The sequence below is a fragment of the Opisthorchis viverrini genome (assembly GCF_000715545.1).
Source record: "Opisthorchis viverrini unplaced genomic scaffold opera_v5_113, whole genome shotgun sequence".
Classification (NCBI taxonomy): Eukaryota; Metazoa; Platyhelminthes; class Trematoda; order Opisthorchiida; family Opisthorchiidae; genus Opisthorchis; species Opisthorchis viverrini.
This window is the reverse complement of record NW_008751767.1, coordinates 645,435-661,860: the sequence shown is the minus strand read 5'-3', so window position 1 is coordinate 661,860 and position 16,426 is coordinate 645,435. Positions and strand designations below refer to the sequence as shown.

General features: G+C 48.2%; 1 protein-coding gene across 1 annotated transcript in view; it reads left to right on the top strand.

The window, feature by feature from the left end:
* Positions 1 to 720: 720 nt before the first annotated feature.
* T265_05721 (hypothetical protein) overlaps positions 721 to 16,426 on the top strand; it is a gene marked incomplete at both ends in the record, with an annotated part of 65,083 nt that continues 49,377 nt past the window's right edge. The window contains 6 exons of the mRNA XM_009170794.1: positions 721 to 743; positions 779 to 886; positions 924 to 1,000; positions 1,044 to 1,132; positions 5,554 to 5,640; positions 15,528 to 15,653. Of these exons, the coding sequence (XP_009169058.1) occupies positions 721 to 743; positions 779 to 886; positions 924 to 1,000; positions 1,044 to 1,132; positions 5,554 to 5,640; positions 15,528 to 15,653 (510 nt within the window). The remainder of the gene's footprint in view (positions 744 to 778; positions 887 to 923; positions 1,001 to 1,043; positions 1,133 to 5,553; positions 5,641 to 15,527; positions 15,654 to 16,426) is intronic.

The window sequence follows — 16,426 nt, the reverse complement described above, 5'->3', positions numbered from 1 at the left end:
GAAGCGGCACTTTCAGACCTGATCTGTTTGAGTTGTCTATGAATAAGTAGTAAATAGTATAAAGAGTATGAATAGGTGGTAAATCAAACGTCTCTACCACGTGTTCCATTCACCAATTTGCTTTGCTTTACAGTGGTCTGAATTCCCACCTGAGATGCCTGTAATTTGACACAAAATGCGGCCTTTTCTAACCGTGTTACCTGAGAAGTACAGGTAAGTCTAATCACACATACGTCGTCCACATTGTCCCTGCGACCAGTGAGCGGAATCTCATGTCCAGTATGATGGGGGTCATTAACGATTACGTACCCCTCAGTTCGGGCCGCCATTCTAGTCTGGACGAGCAGGTTCTGTGGTCAAGATTCGAAGATTGCGATATGAACAGTAAGGCAGAGGTTTACCGCCCCCAACCGATGGTAATTTCCCACAGATACCACAATTCCATCGCGATTGATATTCCCGCTCGTGTTGTCTATCGGTACCTGTGAGAACTTTTACTTTTGGGGGTTAACTGTAAGTCAGCGATTTCCGGCTCCTCGCAGTGGTTCCCTGTTCTTCTAGTTCGATGGGAAAGCCAACCTTTTATTTTCCGAGAGAAATTCATCCACCATCGATTCAAAGTTATTGCCTACCCCCACAGGTAATTGTTGCCTTACCCTGTGAACTTTCTCTGCTTCACTATCAGTCAAAAACAGTGCATACAGTGACAAGCGCCCCATTATGGCACTTTGTGACTCCATTGGGTAGGTGTTTCACTTTAGCCACCGTATTCTTTCAGCCGCAATTGCTGTCAATGGCAAGTACGATTTGTATCGCTTGTAGATTACAAATCGGTCCAAACGCTCTATTTCGAATCCAAAGCGCTATCGGTCGACGCCAATTCCAGGTTTGTTTACCCGAAAACTCCATTTCGTTACCCTTAGATTTGTCGCGGTGACGCGGACAGATTCGATAACCATCTTGGATGCCAATTCATTCTTGGAGTGCTTCACCATTGCCTGTATGTTTATATCACTCAGGTGGTATATAGAGTCTTTCTGTAGGTGTTAGACCGACGGTCTGGTCCAACGGGAGCCCGAAGAACATTCCTCATTCGATGGGAGTGCGTTGGTTTGCATTTGCGGACGCCAAGGTAGGTTCAGGAAAGAGGTCATCCGAGTTTTTGATCACGCTAGCTGTATTTAAACGACCTTTAACCGGCTTTGCCTGTCATATTTGATCGTTTGCCTCACCTCGCTGCCGCTCACGGAAACGGCCGTTTTCTGTACTCTTAATGAATACATCCGACAACATTAATGTCGCGGAAATCATCATCTATGGAATCACTTGCAGTGCGGACAGACCAGAAGAGGGTCACTCAGGAACTATCAATGGGCCGTGAGAGTGAATGCCACTCGCTAAGACGGACTGTATTCTTCGCCGGACTGTATTCTTCGACATGTGTGTTCCATTGAGATCGAAGATCTTGCATGCAGCCTGGCAATTTCATTCCAGGCAGGACACGAACACCAAGCGACCTACTTCTGGTCAGAGTTGGTGGGAAAGAGGAACAAACAAGATGAAGTAGTCACCATCCATTGTCGTTGTGATGGATACCCACAGAACGTGGATGTCTTAGGCTGTTTTGATCGGCTCCTAGTCGACCATCCCTGGCGTTTTTGTCTCTAACTAAAACCACGATGTCTGTTCAACTCGTATTTATCTGTATTGGAGCTAAAGTTGCTCGGTTCATATGTTGTTACAGCAAAACAGAGCCTTAGTTCCTCGTGTTTTACTGATCGACGCTGGGGGTTGAAAAACTTGCTTGTGTAATAAATAAAGGAGGGTGCAAGAGTAGCGGAGAGGGTTTCGAAGCATGTCGGTAATAGGCATGAATCATTAGCGAATATGCACTCATTTGCAAACTAATTTGGTTTTTCGAGAGACTCACCTGGAACCCAGCTGAATCTCTCGTTTGTGATGTTCTCGGGCGAAACCGGTCGTGGACTGTCGATGGATTTTCAGCAACCTTATGAGTAGTACATTACAAAGATAGCCACGAGTCATGGTTTTACTCTGGACTTTGTACCTCCCCCCATTCGGACGCGGCTACAATAGCCATTTCAATGACCTCGACCGTACAGGGAATCGAGCTGTCAAATGATTTAGCTTGCTAGGCAAGTATGTTCCGGCCGTTTTGAACCTTGAGAAAAGCCGCATACGAATGCGTTCACGGAGAATAATTCGGGCGTGTACGGGCCCTCGGGCAGCGATGTAACTTACCCGTCTCTCAAGTCAGTCTCCGGACGGTATTCTCTGCTGAGGCCGAAATTCGAGTCCATTCCTTCCCCGCTCTGGTTTGGACCACTGGGAAGCATCAGCTGGGGACTTGATGGAAGCTATTCAGGCGAGAGCGATGTGGATGCATTTTCAACGAATGCCACTACTTTCAACAACGATTTAGTTGTATCAGCCAACTTAAAAAAGGGGCGTATCACAAAATTCCCAAGATCCTTTTCAACTGTCTGCCATGCAGAGTAAAGAGACGACATTTCCTCCCTATCTTTTCCTATCTACCTAGTCGAACGAAGGTTGTACAGAATGGAGATCCAAAATAATTACTCGGTATTTCTGGGATTGGGGCTTTATTTCACCGGCTTCTTCAATCCAACTGGTGCGGATACGCAACATTCAGAATAGGTACTGAGTCTCAGTGGTTAGAGCGCGGATTTACTGACCCGAAGTTACGTGGTTCGAACCCGACCACTTCCTCTCAACTTCCTTTGTCTAGGCTTGGCCAATCTGGTAGTATCTCAACCCTTGTGCTTCTTGCGGGTGGTATGACAGCCAGGCGTCTAAAGGGTGTTACAGTTGACCGTACTAGTTTCACCCCGCGATGGTAGTTTTTTCGTGAGTTCACTCTACGTACCGTGAGCAGCTGCACCATGAGTTCATAAATCGGAAAATTCGACGATTTGACTATCCAACCTGGCTCTTTTTATAGATCGATACCCGTCAACAGTTCCGGAGCAGAGGACAAAGCCAACTTGTATGTTGTCACGCCAGTCGGGTTGTGATGTCCGTTAAGTCACGCGAATTGTTTGTTTGTTTGTGTTCTCTACTTTCAGTAGTCAAGCTTTGTTTTCGTCATTCAGGCACCGCTTGAACTTTATCACGCTTTGTTTGCGTAGGCAGATCGGTTAACTCGTGATCAATAGCTTTTCGACCGTAATCCAATCGGTTCATTTTCACAGTTGTATCATCGTCAACATTCGTCTTGGCGTCATCCAGGACAGGCCATATTTAGGCAGTTCGTATACCACTAGTTGCTAATTAGCGTAGTTTTTTCTAAGCAGTAGAACATCTATTCCTGTGTACATCATTACAGCGACTACTGACTCCCATATTCACACTGGTTTAGTCAAACAGGACTACCGTGCTCAAGTGCGCATGAATGTGATTCGCGTGACCTCTGAAGATGTACTGTTATGTCTACGACTCCTTGTTGCGTTCAAAGACCTATTTGCTTGACAGGCTGTTGAAATTCCTCATGGTTTGCCCCGTTGTAAACAACAAGCAAGTTGTTTGGTCAATTTAAGTATGGGCTGTCTTCCAAAAGCAGCACTCTCATCATAATAAAACAGACAGATTATGATCGAAGGGCTATTAAACGTTTGACCGGCGACTACCCCCTCCCGATGCGAAATCAACGTTTGGCCAGTTCCTATGGTTCCATCTGGGACCGAAGGTCAACAGCGCGGTCAGATCACCGCCCCCTACGTTCTTTAGAGGTTAGATGAGCAGAAACCCCAATACAAACAAATGGGAATAGGGGGTTGCATTCTGTACATTCGTCGAGAAACATCGGGACGTGGTTGACGGCGTGCATATCCTATGAAATAGTCTTGATGTACGTACAGAGCGATACCGAATCAATAGGCACCCATGGAACCGCTTCTTGAGTCCTATGCAATCAGATTATCGGCTCTCTAATCCAGCTTGCTTAGCTGCACAACCTCGTAGCTTCGAGGCCCAGAAAATGTCATTCTTTCAGCTTGAATGCACAACCAGACGTTACAGCTCGCATGCCAGCAAACTAGTCAGTTAGTATCCACCATTTTGAGTTCTCAATCCTCATAATTGTTTCTTCTTAAGGGCACTCTTGCACCGCTTTCACTAGCAAACTCGCCATGAAGCTTTCAGCATATTTGCCACATGATTTTGTACCATATTCCACACGGTTTGTGTGTTTGTGCCCCGTTCTTCGGGGGGCAACCAAGCGGTGTTTATATGATTTCATTCGTACTGAGAATGTAGAGTTCAGTGGATATAGGTGTTTCGGCACACGTCTCAACTAGCTTTCACAATCGCAAATTACTGAACAAACATAATCAGAATACAGAAAGTCAGGGTCTTTCATCAGAATGAATAGTGGTCAGTCGGCAGGACTCGAGTTCATCCTTCATCGGTCAATCGATAGCCAGTTCGGTCGGATTGATTGAGACAACCGTTTCTGCGTACACAGAGTTGAACTCAGTGGTCTAATGGAGATCGATTCTGCCGCGTTCTAGACCAAACGTGTTCCCCCTTCTGAGAGAAGCGTCTGCTCGTGCGATCGATATGGCTTACGGAACACTGAGTAGACTACCACTGATGAGTCTGGGAGTTGTCTTTGAGATTCTTACTGAGAAGTGGTGAACTGTGAAACGAAAGCTTTAATTTAGTAGTATTAAGCGTCTCCTGGGTGACCGTTTCATTTTATTTGTAATAGACTTGTCCCAGATAACTGGAGAGAATCGGTGATAGTGCCCGTTTTCAAAAAAGGGGCATGTAGTGAGTGATGATGCCTGGTTGGAGACACTGCAAGATATGAATGCCAACCGATGTCAGTGGCGTTCTTGTTGTCAGTTTCTATCCAAATTGTCTGAGTGAGTGTCTGGAGGTATAGGCACCTCGGAATGACTGTGGTAAGCTAGCACTAAGTCCCTTCCCCGTCCATCTTTGCTCTTCACAATAAGGCTTCCAAATAAATCATGCTTATACGGCAGTGAAGCATGGGTGTTGAACACTGATGTCATGCTGTCGATGATGATGATGATTATGATGAATAGATTCAAGGGCATCTGTTTGATGAGCACCATTCTGTTTCCTTATCTGGACGTGCTAGGACGGTCGCCCTGGGAGATGTTTGATGTTTCTGAGCTAAAACGTTCGTTCTTTTTTCGTTGATTTTACTTCCAGTTGCACGGCTCACTCCTGTTAGTGCATCAGAACTTGCTTACCACACCCCTCGAAGGGGTCGATCGTTTCCGTGGAGTTCATGCCGTATACGATGACATAGTCCAGTGTTTTTACGCTTGTTTTTATCGGCATAGAAACTCGGCCGAGTCGAATAAAGGCGGTCATAGTACGCGGGGCAATAGATGTTTACTGAGACGCACGTTGTGAAGACGTTTCCCACCAGAAAACCTCTCAGCGTGGTTCACCTTGTTTTGCTCATCTTTTTGTTTAAATTGATCCTCTTAGAAAATACTCAACCTGACAGTACAATCATTCTAACGCTTTCTCTTCCAGCCCGTGTACCATCATCTCTCTCGTTGTGGGGATGCCAGTTCGGATGAATCCCAACCGCTGAGTTCGACCGTCTTGAATGTGAACAAGGTGAGTATTTCGGAATCTCGATTCCGTTCGCCCTCCCCACCCTCTTAGGGACAAAGATTCGAGCCAAAGACCTAACTTAGACTACAGTCCCCTTTTTAGTAGTTCACAATGCCGTCCAACCCCTTGATATTGCGTTTGGTCATTTTATCGATTTGTATTCATGCCGTGTTAGGTGTCCGCCTGTTCTACTCCCTATTTGTGCGTTTGTGGACACGTGCTTGTTCGATTCCCTGTCTGATCACGTGTCGAAATGATCGCCCAATATTAATTCAATCAATCAACCAACCGGCGCTCCGCCATAACCCAGGTATCCTCAACCGTAACGCGGTCATTCGCGCTGTTCAGGAGCGATGGGAGACCCACAGATTTCAACCACCGTAAAACCCATTAGTGTTCCTACTCGTCTACCGAATAATTACCGAGTTATTGCTGATGACGGCTTCGTGGTCAAGACCGCAAGAGGCGTTTCATCTTGTTTTGGTTCTGTAGAAACGAAGCCGTGAAATGTTGTATTTTGTGACAATAGTCTCCGTTCCCAGTCAATGCACCCCACGATGTGTTCGAGGCCCAAACGGGCTTTCCATTGAGATCCGGGAAGATCAGAAAACCAAGGTTGAAACATTTCCATATTACTCGCCGTGTGGAACATTTCAGCTCGTCCTAAGCGGCCTGGGGTGCACGACCGGAGTGCTGGGGTCTTGTAGGCCTGCTCCGGAGACACAACATACATTGACAGAGAGTAGAAGCAATGCTTCAGCGAGGGATGCCTGTTGCCCGATTCGACATGGGGCGAGATGGCCCAAGTGGTTCGAACCTGACCTCTGCCTCTCGACTTCCCCTGTCTAGGCTTGGGTAACCTGGCAGCATCCCAGCCCTTGTGCAACCCACGGGTGGAATGGAAGTTAGAAACTGAAAGGGTGCTACCGCTGAACAATTTCTAACGATTCGACATAGTGTACGGTCGGGTGGTTGGGGGAGTGGCAGTTTTGGCTATTCGTAATGCATTGTTTGATGGTGGGGAGAGGGGAATGTGAGCGAAGAGCTACCAGGAACATCGGATTGGTGATGCTGATATACGCCAGATGGTCCTAAGAAGAATGAACTCTCCTGCGATAGATGAATCACTCACGCTGGTTATGACGTGTACTCCGCGTGCCAGAAGACCATCTATATCAAAGAGCCCTTTCTGCCCAGCCCTGTACTGAGTTCATGGATGAACGACCGAGAGGGGGGTAGTGTATGACCTGCAAACGAAGTGTGAAAACACTAGTCAGTCAACTCAGTGGGGTCGACAACTGCCGCCTCCCTGGATGGGGACCCCGGGACTCAACTCATCAATCGTTAATGACACTGGCAGAAATGGCCAAATCGCGCAGTCAGTGGCACTCGTGCATCAAAACTATCGCTTGCAGTGTGTGGCTACTCAGTTCCCGACCCAACTGAACGTGCCATCGCCTCCAATGCTTGGCCGTATCTCCCATACCCTCCTACTGTAGCAGCTGGAATCAATGTGCCTATGGTGCACGGTCCATGTCTGATAAGTTGATTGAAATTGAATAGCATTCGACACATCGAAAACCTGTCCAGATCAGGTAGGTTTGACGGATTGGCCAGTCATTAGCCGGGTGGAGGACCTTCACGTACTCTCTGTCACATCTCGAATTTGGCCTGATGTGAGCTGAGTGTGTATGACTCATGAGGTTGCATGCTCGACCTGTGCAACTGAAGTCGATCTTGGCACACTGATAGCTTCCACACCAGGCTTCACTCCCCTCTTGGTTCTGTCATCCAGCGGCGCCAAGACCCCGCTATCGGGGATTCCGACAAGTACACTCATTTGCATGCCAGTTCGGTTTTCACGGGAGACTCACCCGATGTTTTCTTGACAGCACTTCTCATAGTGTTACCGAAACCTCTTCGACGGCCCACAGTTTACTTCACGCTTCTTGGGACTTCAGACTATTTTTCAGAATGACGTTCGCGGACGACAACTGATACAGGGAATTCCACAGTGCGGCCTTAATCGTTCCCGGTGTAAAGCATTCCAGCTGACCATCAACAGCCTATGGGGCCGTGAACTAACTGACTGTAAGCCGTATACAGGGTGGGTTCAGCGCCCTCATCGTTCTTGGATCAGTTTCTTGGGTTTCGAATGACGCCATCGGGAGTTTCAACAGTTGGACTGCGCTGCAAGCAGAGGTAGTCAGTCGCGCAACGCATTCATTTGTACCGATACACCCACACGGGGGTGAGATGGGCCAAGTGGTTAGAGCGCGAATTTACTGACCGGAAGGTCCGTGGTTCGAACCCGACCTCTGCCTCTTGACTTCCCCTGTCTAGGCTTGGGCAACCTGGCAGTATCCCAGCCCTCGTGCAACCTTCGGATGGCATGGCAGTTAGGCACCGAAAGGGTGCTACAGCTGAACGATAAACCCACACAACTCAAGTCGGCTACAGGTTTGAGTGAATAAACGAGGAGGGAACATGGAGACTAAACTAACATGTCTTGCATCATCACCCCGCGCGTGCATTTCATGGAATAAATCGAGATAAAATTGGTCACAATCTTCCCCGTCACTGTATTCGCCTCCACACATCTTTAGGGTTTATTCCGCGTCTGCAAACACGGACAGAGTAACAACACTGTCTGTCTACGCGGAGAGAGTGGCTGAAAGCGGTGAACGATTCTGAACAGGCGTGGCGATTCACTTTGGCGACCGGAGCCTCTTAGTCGGCTGATGTCAGTCCCTACTTGACCGTGGCATTATCATACATACACTGTGACCACATCACGTGGTTCGCTCTCTTCAGTTCCACGGAATCGAATGACTGGGAGTGTCCTCATGCATATTCCAAAATGTCCACTTCTCAATAGTAGCGTGGAATCTGGAAAACTTGGAAGAGAGAATCGGGAAACTTTTCGGTTCCAATGTTGGAAATCGATCGACCTGTCCGTAACTCAATGTTACCTCCGCCTTTGTTCTACTCGTGAGCCAATTTTCGGCTGTGTGACAGGATCGACCTCGTTGTCATCATCAGAGTAGAGTAACGAACATTCTCCCCGCTCCACTGATTCAATTCGCTAACTGCACTACATTCCGTAATCGGTGGCAAGAACATCGCCGAATACATACCACAACCACGAAAAACGGTGGGCGGAAGGTGTGAGAGCGTTCTCATCATGAGGTGGGTTTTATTTCGTCTTCGGTTGGATAGCGGTAGTTTTCTGGATGGATTGTGATCCTTGGGCTTTTTTAGACAGGATCTTGATAGAACAGATCTAATCGGTTCCGATTTTTTCGACTTCAAAGAAGCCACCTCCCTCCAAGAGGAGCACACCCCTATCATAAATATATGTAAGAATAACCGGCGAAGCGGAGCTTCAGGGAACTTTCCTGAACGATCAGGAGGATTTTTCACCCATTCAGGAGGGAGGGGTGACCTTATGGTCAGTTGTCTACCCATCCCGTCGGTTATGAGTAAAGAGGGGCGAAATGGCTCAAGTGGTTAGAACGCGAATTTATTGACCGAAAGTTCCGTGGTTCGAACCCGACCTCTACGTCTCGACTTCCCCTGTCTAGGCTTGGCAACCTGACAGTATCCCAGCCCTCGTGCTTTCTTCGGGTAGCATGACAGCTAGGCGCCGGAAGGGTGTTACAGCCGAAAATGAAGAAAGCGAACTTATGCGCGACTATATGCGCAGACGCAGGTCATTCGTGCGATTACAACGATAGTAATGAATCTACAATCTGACTGGTTCGTCTGGGCTATGGCTGAAGATGCACGTCAATCAATACGCACGCGGCCGCGTGGGTGTTTTTATGGCCATGACTCCTTCCGGTCCGCCTAATACCAAGCAAGGCCTCAGGTCATGCATATCTAGAATGTCGTGTAAACTGAAACATCCGACGGGGGGGGGACAGGCTCTAGGCCGCACATCCAGTTGGAGGTTCATTTGCCACTGTTTGTTCGTCACGTGCGCGAACTTGTTCAGCGTTGTACAGTCGTAGCCGAGATCTTTCACTGTCCGCACGATGGCCGAGCGGTATGTAAACTCGCTGCACGTGGGCCTGTGCCACGTCATACATCTCCCGAGCATTCGGCCAGCTATCTCAAGTGTCTTGTCCTCAGACGCACTTTCCCATCAGTGCCATTTCGCTTGTCTGAGCGTGCGCGATGTGTCCTCCCAGCCTACAACAAGATCACAGTTTGAAAACCCCCGACCACCTGCTTAGTAGTCCACCCTAGTAGTTGATGTGACACTCAAAGGAGAAAAAAATCGTTCAGCTGTAGCACCCTTTCGGTGCCTGACTGCCATGCCACACGAAAATTGCGCGAGGGCTGGGATACGGCCAGGTTACCCANTGTAGCACCCTTTCGGTGCCTGACTGCCATGCCACACGAAAATTGCACGAGGGCTGGGCTACTGCCAGGTTGCCCAAGCCTAGACAGGGGAAGTCGAGAGGCAGAGGCCGGGGTCGAACAACGAACATTCGGTTCAGTAAATTCGCGCTCTAACCACTTAGACCGTCTCGCCTCCCCCAAAGGAAAAACCCTAACTGAATCCTCACTGAGTGGAACAAAAAACCGCAGGGAACAAGGCTTGTTCTCAGCGATATTCACCAGGCTGAATAAGTGAAAATAACCGGTGGTCACGTGTAGTCAGGTTACTTGCAGATTCCCACCGGAAAAAGGGATTCACTGAAAACGGGTGGCATCAATGTTAAGTCTGGAGGTGTGATTATGAGTCAACACAAGTGGGAGCGCAGGGTTCTGGTGTGCGTTGCAAAATTCCAACGAACTCCCACAGTCCCCGTGATCGTCTTAGATGTACTCGGCACATGGATTGAAAGGCACTGACTTCCTTCTTAGACTGATCTGTCTCCGCTAAATGTGAGGCGGTAGCGCTTTATCCAAGGTCGGATTAGCAATGCTAAGGTACGCTAGATGGTTTTGGGCGGATGGGACTCTCCCACGATAGATGATTTACTCACCCTCCATGGATTGCGCCCTAGGTAGGACATGTACTTCGAATCCCAGAGGACCGCCTACCTCACAGAACTCTTTTCGCGCAGTCCTGTGCTGAATAGAAGCGATCGAATGGTGGACAGTGTATGAAGTACGCAGCCACCAGGCAGTCAACTCAGTCTGGTCGACACCTGCTACTGCCGTGGATGGGCGGGACCCCATGACTCAACCCATCAATGGTTACTTTCACTGAGAGACATGGCGAGTCAGTGGTGCCTATGCATAAAAACTATCACTTTCAATACGTAGCTGTCCATTTTCGCGAACTGACTGGTTCCTTGTCTCACAATCCATTGAAATAAGACTGTGTTCACGTATTCTACTTGACGAAGGCCTCGTCGTACAACCAATCTATGGTGTTTGATACGAGCATGCAAATGGGTCCTCGCAGAAGTCGTCAGTGTTTCAGCTGAAGTCTGATGACAGGGGTGGGGTTCCGATCTTTCAAAAGAACTTGGGAAAAAGTTGAAATGTTGAGTCCCAATGCTGGATCTGCAACGCAAAACAATTCTTGGACAAATTGAAGGACACAAATCGAAGAAGAAGAAACACTGGTCCTCAAGTTCGCGCAAAGCATCCAGCGACGTTAACTGCGGTGGTCCGGTTACATGCTACGCGTGCTGAAACATCGTCTAACGAGACGAGTCTTGTTCTCCTTACGTCCTGCAGAATGGTCTAAACTGCGAGGCAGACAACGGGTGATTTGGCCTAAAGGTGTTGTTGGCGCGGTCCGCCTTCCAGGATAAAGTATGCCTGATCCTGGCCGCGCTTGGCTGGATACATTGCACGAAATGATGGCCAATCGATGTCAGTGGTGTTCGTGCTGTCAGCTTCTTTCTAGATTGTCTGATTGAGCGCTTGGATGTGTAGGCATCTCAGAATACTCCTGATAGGTCAGCCAGGATAGGTCCCCCATCCGCTCTTTACTCTTTCAACTCTAAGGTTTTAAATGTACCTAGGGGCGAGATGGTCCAAGTGATTGGAACGCGAATTTACCGACCAGAAGGTCCGTGGTTCGAACCCGACCTCTGCCTCTCGACTTTCCCTGTCTAGGCTTGGGCAACTTGGCAGTATTCCAGCCCTCGTGCTTCCTTCGAGTGACATGCTATCTAGGCACCGAAAGAGTACTGTAGCTGAGCGACATTTCAGGCAAACTCTGGTTGTACGGTGGCGAAGTTCCAGCGTCAGCATTGATGCTTCTGTCCCCGTTGACATTTCAACTTTGGCTAACTACTGGATAGCCGTGAACTTCCAAGTAGATCTTTAGAAAAGGAAGACATATACGAACTGTTCTTCAACCTTTGTCGGACCACATATTTTAAATCCGACGAAGAATATAACGAACAAATGAGAGGTGCGCCGAGGATATTGCAGTGCACAGGCTGGAACCAATCGCACTTCAAAATCCAACTCTCCAGTTATGGTTCCGTAACGTAGATGATGCCATTGTCATCAACACGAATGAACTGCAGAGAAGAATTAGTTCTTGAACAGCGTTTTCGATGACAATAAATTCTCAGATATAACAGATTGGCGACGGGAATGGGTTGGTGGGGAAGCAACACGCGTGATGCCGCATCTCCGAACGAATTCGCCAAACTGATGGGATGTGAACTGAGTACCATTGTCGGACCCAATAGTTTCCGGGATACCGAATATTGAAAACAAATATCGCAGTTTAGTGATGGTTGCCATCGTTGTCGTCTCCGACATAATAAAGACTTCAGGCCACTTACTGAATGCATCGACAACGATGAGGAAGCTTTGTCCGTTAATTGGTCCGGCAAAATCCACATGGATGCGCGACCATGGTTTTTCTGGCTGTGGCCAAGGCTGAGGTGACTGTCGGTTGGGTAACTTCTGGGCAGCTGCGCAACGGAAACAACTCCGACATAACTGCTCAATGTGCTCATCCATACCGGGCCAGTAGACATAGCTGCGAGCAAGAGCCTTCATGCGGCTTATCCCTGGATGTCCACTGTGGAACCGTGCTAGGACTCGGTGGGAATGACGGTTTGGTCATCAAACAGAGGACAGCCACTGACAACAGATAATGAACTCCGGGGTTCCCCTGATGGATAGGTTGTTGACCAGGAGGATTGGTGGGACTCCATTGTCATTTTTGGCAACATCTCGGACCGTGTCAAAAGTCACGGGTAGTTGGTTCATGCTCTCTCCAACACCACAGCACGGACTTCCTGTTCGCAAGCAGCGATTGTCATGACGGTGTCTTCTGGTTCCAACTCAAGGGGAGCAATTGAACGCACTGGCGCCTCAACCTGCCCAATTTTCTCCGTTGAGGCATAAAGTTGCAGTCGAGCAGAATCATGTCCCACCGTTGTAAGTGGTTGGCTGGGATACCTCTTTTTGAACCGGATATAGCCAACAGTGGTTTGTGATTCGCCACAAGCGTGAATTGTCGGCCGTAAAGCATTTTTTGGAACTTTTCCACCCCAAAAATGATGGCTACCGCTTCGTTCTCAGTTTGACCGTAATTCCGTTCAGCTGGAGCCAGCGACCCTGCGGCATGAGTGATCGCCTTTTGCGTGCCACCCAAAAATGCTACCGCTTCGTTCTCAGTTTGACCGTAATTCCGTTCAGCTGGAGTCAGCGACCTTGCGGCATGAGCGATCCCCCTTTGCTTGCCATCAGGGAATGTGTGACCAATGGCCGCACCGACTCCACGGTTCGATGCCCCAGTTCTGAGAACGATTGGCAGTTGGAGTTTGAGGTGCGTGAGTTGAAGAAACGGGTATTCTTGAATGTACTTACTGCCAGAACAGCCAGTTGACAACTCATATAAACTAACAAATCTTGGTAACCGCTCTCGAGCTGTCAAAAACAAGACTGCATCCGGACACTTTCCAAGCCGGTCGAAAAAATTAAAAAATGTTAAATTCTGTCTGAGCAGTGGTTATCTGAATACCTTTGTTTGGTACTTTTATGCTGCCTCTGTGTCGAGCAACGGATGAACCACAGTCACGTGTCGTCATCACCAAGCTGTTATCTGCTTGCTGCCAGGTTCCTCATCAAATTTGTTGGTAAGTGTTCGGAAACCTTCTGAGCAAGGCACCGCTCCGTTCTACCTACCTGTACTGTCGGTGCTACTCGCCTTCCAGGATGGGGACCGCGTGATCCTCACTGTGCCTGGTTGGAGACACTGCAAGATATGGCTGCCAACCGATGTCAGTGGCGTTCTTGTTATCAGTTTCTATCCAGATCGCCTGAGTGAATGTCTGCAGGTGTAGGCACTTCGGAATGACTGTGGTGAGCTAGCACTAAGTCCCTTCCCGTCCACATTTGCTCTTTCCTTTACAATAAGGCTTTCCAATAAATCATGGTTGTACGGCAGTGAAGCATCGGTGTTGAACACTGATGTCATGTTTTCGATGATGATAATGATGCAGATTTCATTGCAATTGGTTGCATAGGTGACGTACGCGGTGGAGTGATTAGGCACCACAGTCTTGGGCTTAGTCTAAAACATACTTTCTCTGGCTATAGGGACCAAGCGTAAATGAGCAACTGGATTCGTACAGATTTGAGTTTTTGCCCTGTCTCACGCAGTACAATGTCCCTATCCCTGAGCCCAGCTTGATGTGGCCACTGATCCAGTTTGATCTGGGTGCCCCTTTTCTCTAAACGCGCATTTCATATGTTCCGTAAATGACGGCTTGCGTGTGTCAACGCGATAACCATACCTATACTCTCACATCCATGAGCCGGTAGCCACGCCCACGCGTTGTGCACTCTGCAAATGTTACCGGGGCACTGATCTATATTTGTCTTGCATGCCAATAACCGCAGCCCACGCAGGGTTCCAGCGACAGTCGTCTGTGCGAAACATGAGCAATCGAAAGTAAATGAAGCAAGGTTCAGTTCAGCTTACAGACCGTGCACTGAAGTGCGGTGATTCCAGCACTGCCACAGCTTTGTTCACTGAATACGGTAGTGAGAGCCGCACGTTGAATGAGATGATTCAATCTCTGCATTGATGACAACTGGATCTGTGTGCCATGCTCAGTATACCATTGCAACGGTGGATACTACTGATGAGGCATGCGAGTAGTGTCTTCTCCTAAATCCGCCTCGCGTCTCTTGGAAAGTGAGATCTATTACAGAGTCGCTTTGTGGCATTTGCTTGCAATTGAGTAACAGTCAATGAATATCCAGGAAAGTTCAGGAAGACGCGTTCAAGAAGATGGATATTCAGTTTTGTAAACAAGATGCATATGAGAGTTTCACTCCCCTGTCCAATAGTCTGTAACTGTTCAGTTAGTGTTTCTCTCTCCAATAAACAACTCCGCAGCAAAGGCCTTCTTCCTGTGGCCTGTGCTTTGGTACCATTGACTGAGTCGCACAGCCATATCTGTTAGGGGGCACTAACCGTTGTTTTTTCTTCGGAGATCAAGTACGGAATCTCAAAAAGTCTTTCACATGCAGCGGTCACGTCTCTGGCCCATGAACTCCGACAGATCGCACCTTGGAACGAAAGGAGAACGGCAAACAGTCGTGTTATCGCTATGGCTCATGTCATCGGCAGCACTCAAGGTCACATTGTGTGGCTAACTGACAGAGCAATGTGACGATGGACTTGAAAACGATCGGGAAAGTCCGTATGGTTTGGTGTTTCGAGTGGTGTAAACTCCACAGTTATCACTGCAAAATAGAGACAGTGACTTCAAAGTCAGTAGTGGATGGCTTTTCAAATCTCTGAAAGCCACAAGATCTCACCAATATTGTGAAACTGGTTGTGGTGTGGAGAAAGTTCCATCTGAATGGAACGAATGACTTCCTGAATTACGCAAAGTCTGTGGAGGAGTGGATAGTTTGACAAAACCCTTGGTTTCCTGCTGTAGCCCAACGAGCAACAGTCTTGGGTTGATTCGGGGGAGCTGAAGGAACGGGTGGTTGTCCTACAAATATTCTACGTCGAAATCGAGTTTGTCATTCCATTCACACAAAATTTGGTGTTCACGCAGGACGTGAGTATGACGTCCCAAGAGGGAGGTCCATCCTTCACCAACCTTATAGGGCAATTCGATATCTTGAATTTCGTTCCAACTGAAACCTCTGACTGCTTTTGTCCAGCAGGAGATGATCGTAAACGAGAAGGTCAGCTGAGAGTCCACCAACACCACCCTGATTTGTGATTGAGCATATAACCCGACTTCCTTCCATGTTTCCTGCTTTAAAAATGCGTGGCCTTCGGCGCGGAGTCCGTCGGCAGGCATAGACGACAAAAAAGTCTCCAAAGAACGTCTTTGCCGATCGAATACAACAAAGATGGTCTTTTATTCAGGCACAGCTCACCAGGATCTTCAAATGAATCGCATCTGTCCGTAATTCCTAAGCCATGCATACATCAGCCACTGGACCCCGGAGTCGCACAAGCGATCAGGCGGCGTTACATGAGGCAGTTGTTGTGCGAGATGGATTGAATACCATGAAGAATGGGTCATCGTGCACTTATACACGCTTTGCTATGGGTAACACTACCGTTTAGATAAATTAGTTAAATCAGGTCTCAGAGACCAAGAATTACTCCGCGTTGTTTGGGGAAGTCTGTCTTTGCACCACTAGACACGCCTTCTTGGCTTCTTGTTCAAACCACACCAAGTCCACGTGGAGGCAGGACAACAAGTTGTGAAATAGATGTCACCACCTGGCTTATTGAACTTGAAAACCACACGCCTCGTACGAGCTCAGCTGGGTTGTCTTTAAATCCTGGCCGACTTCACCGACCAGTGATCTGGTG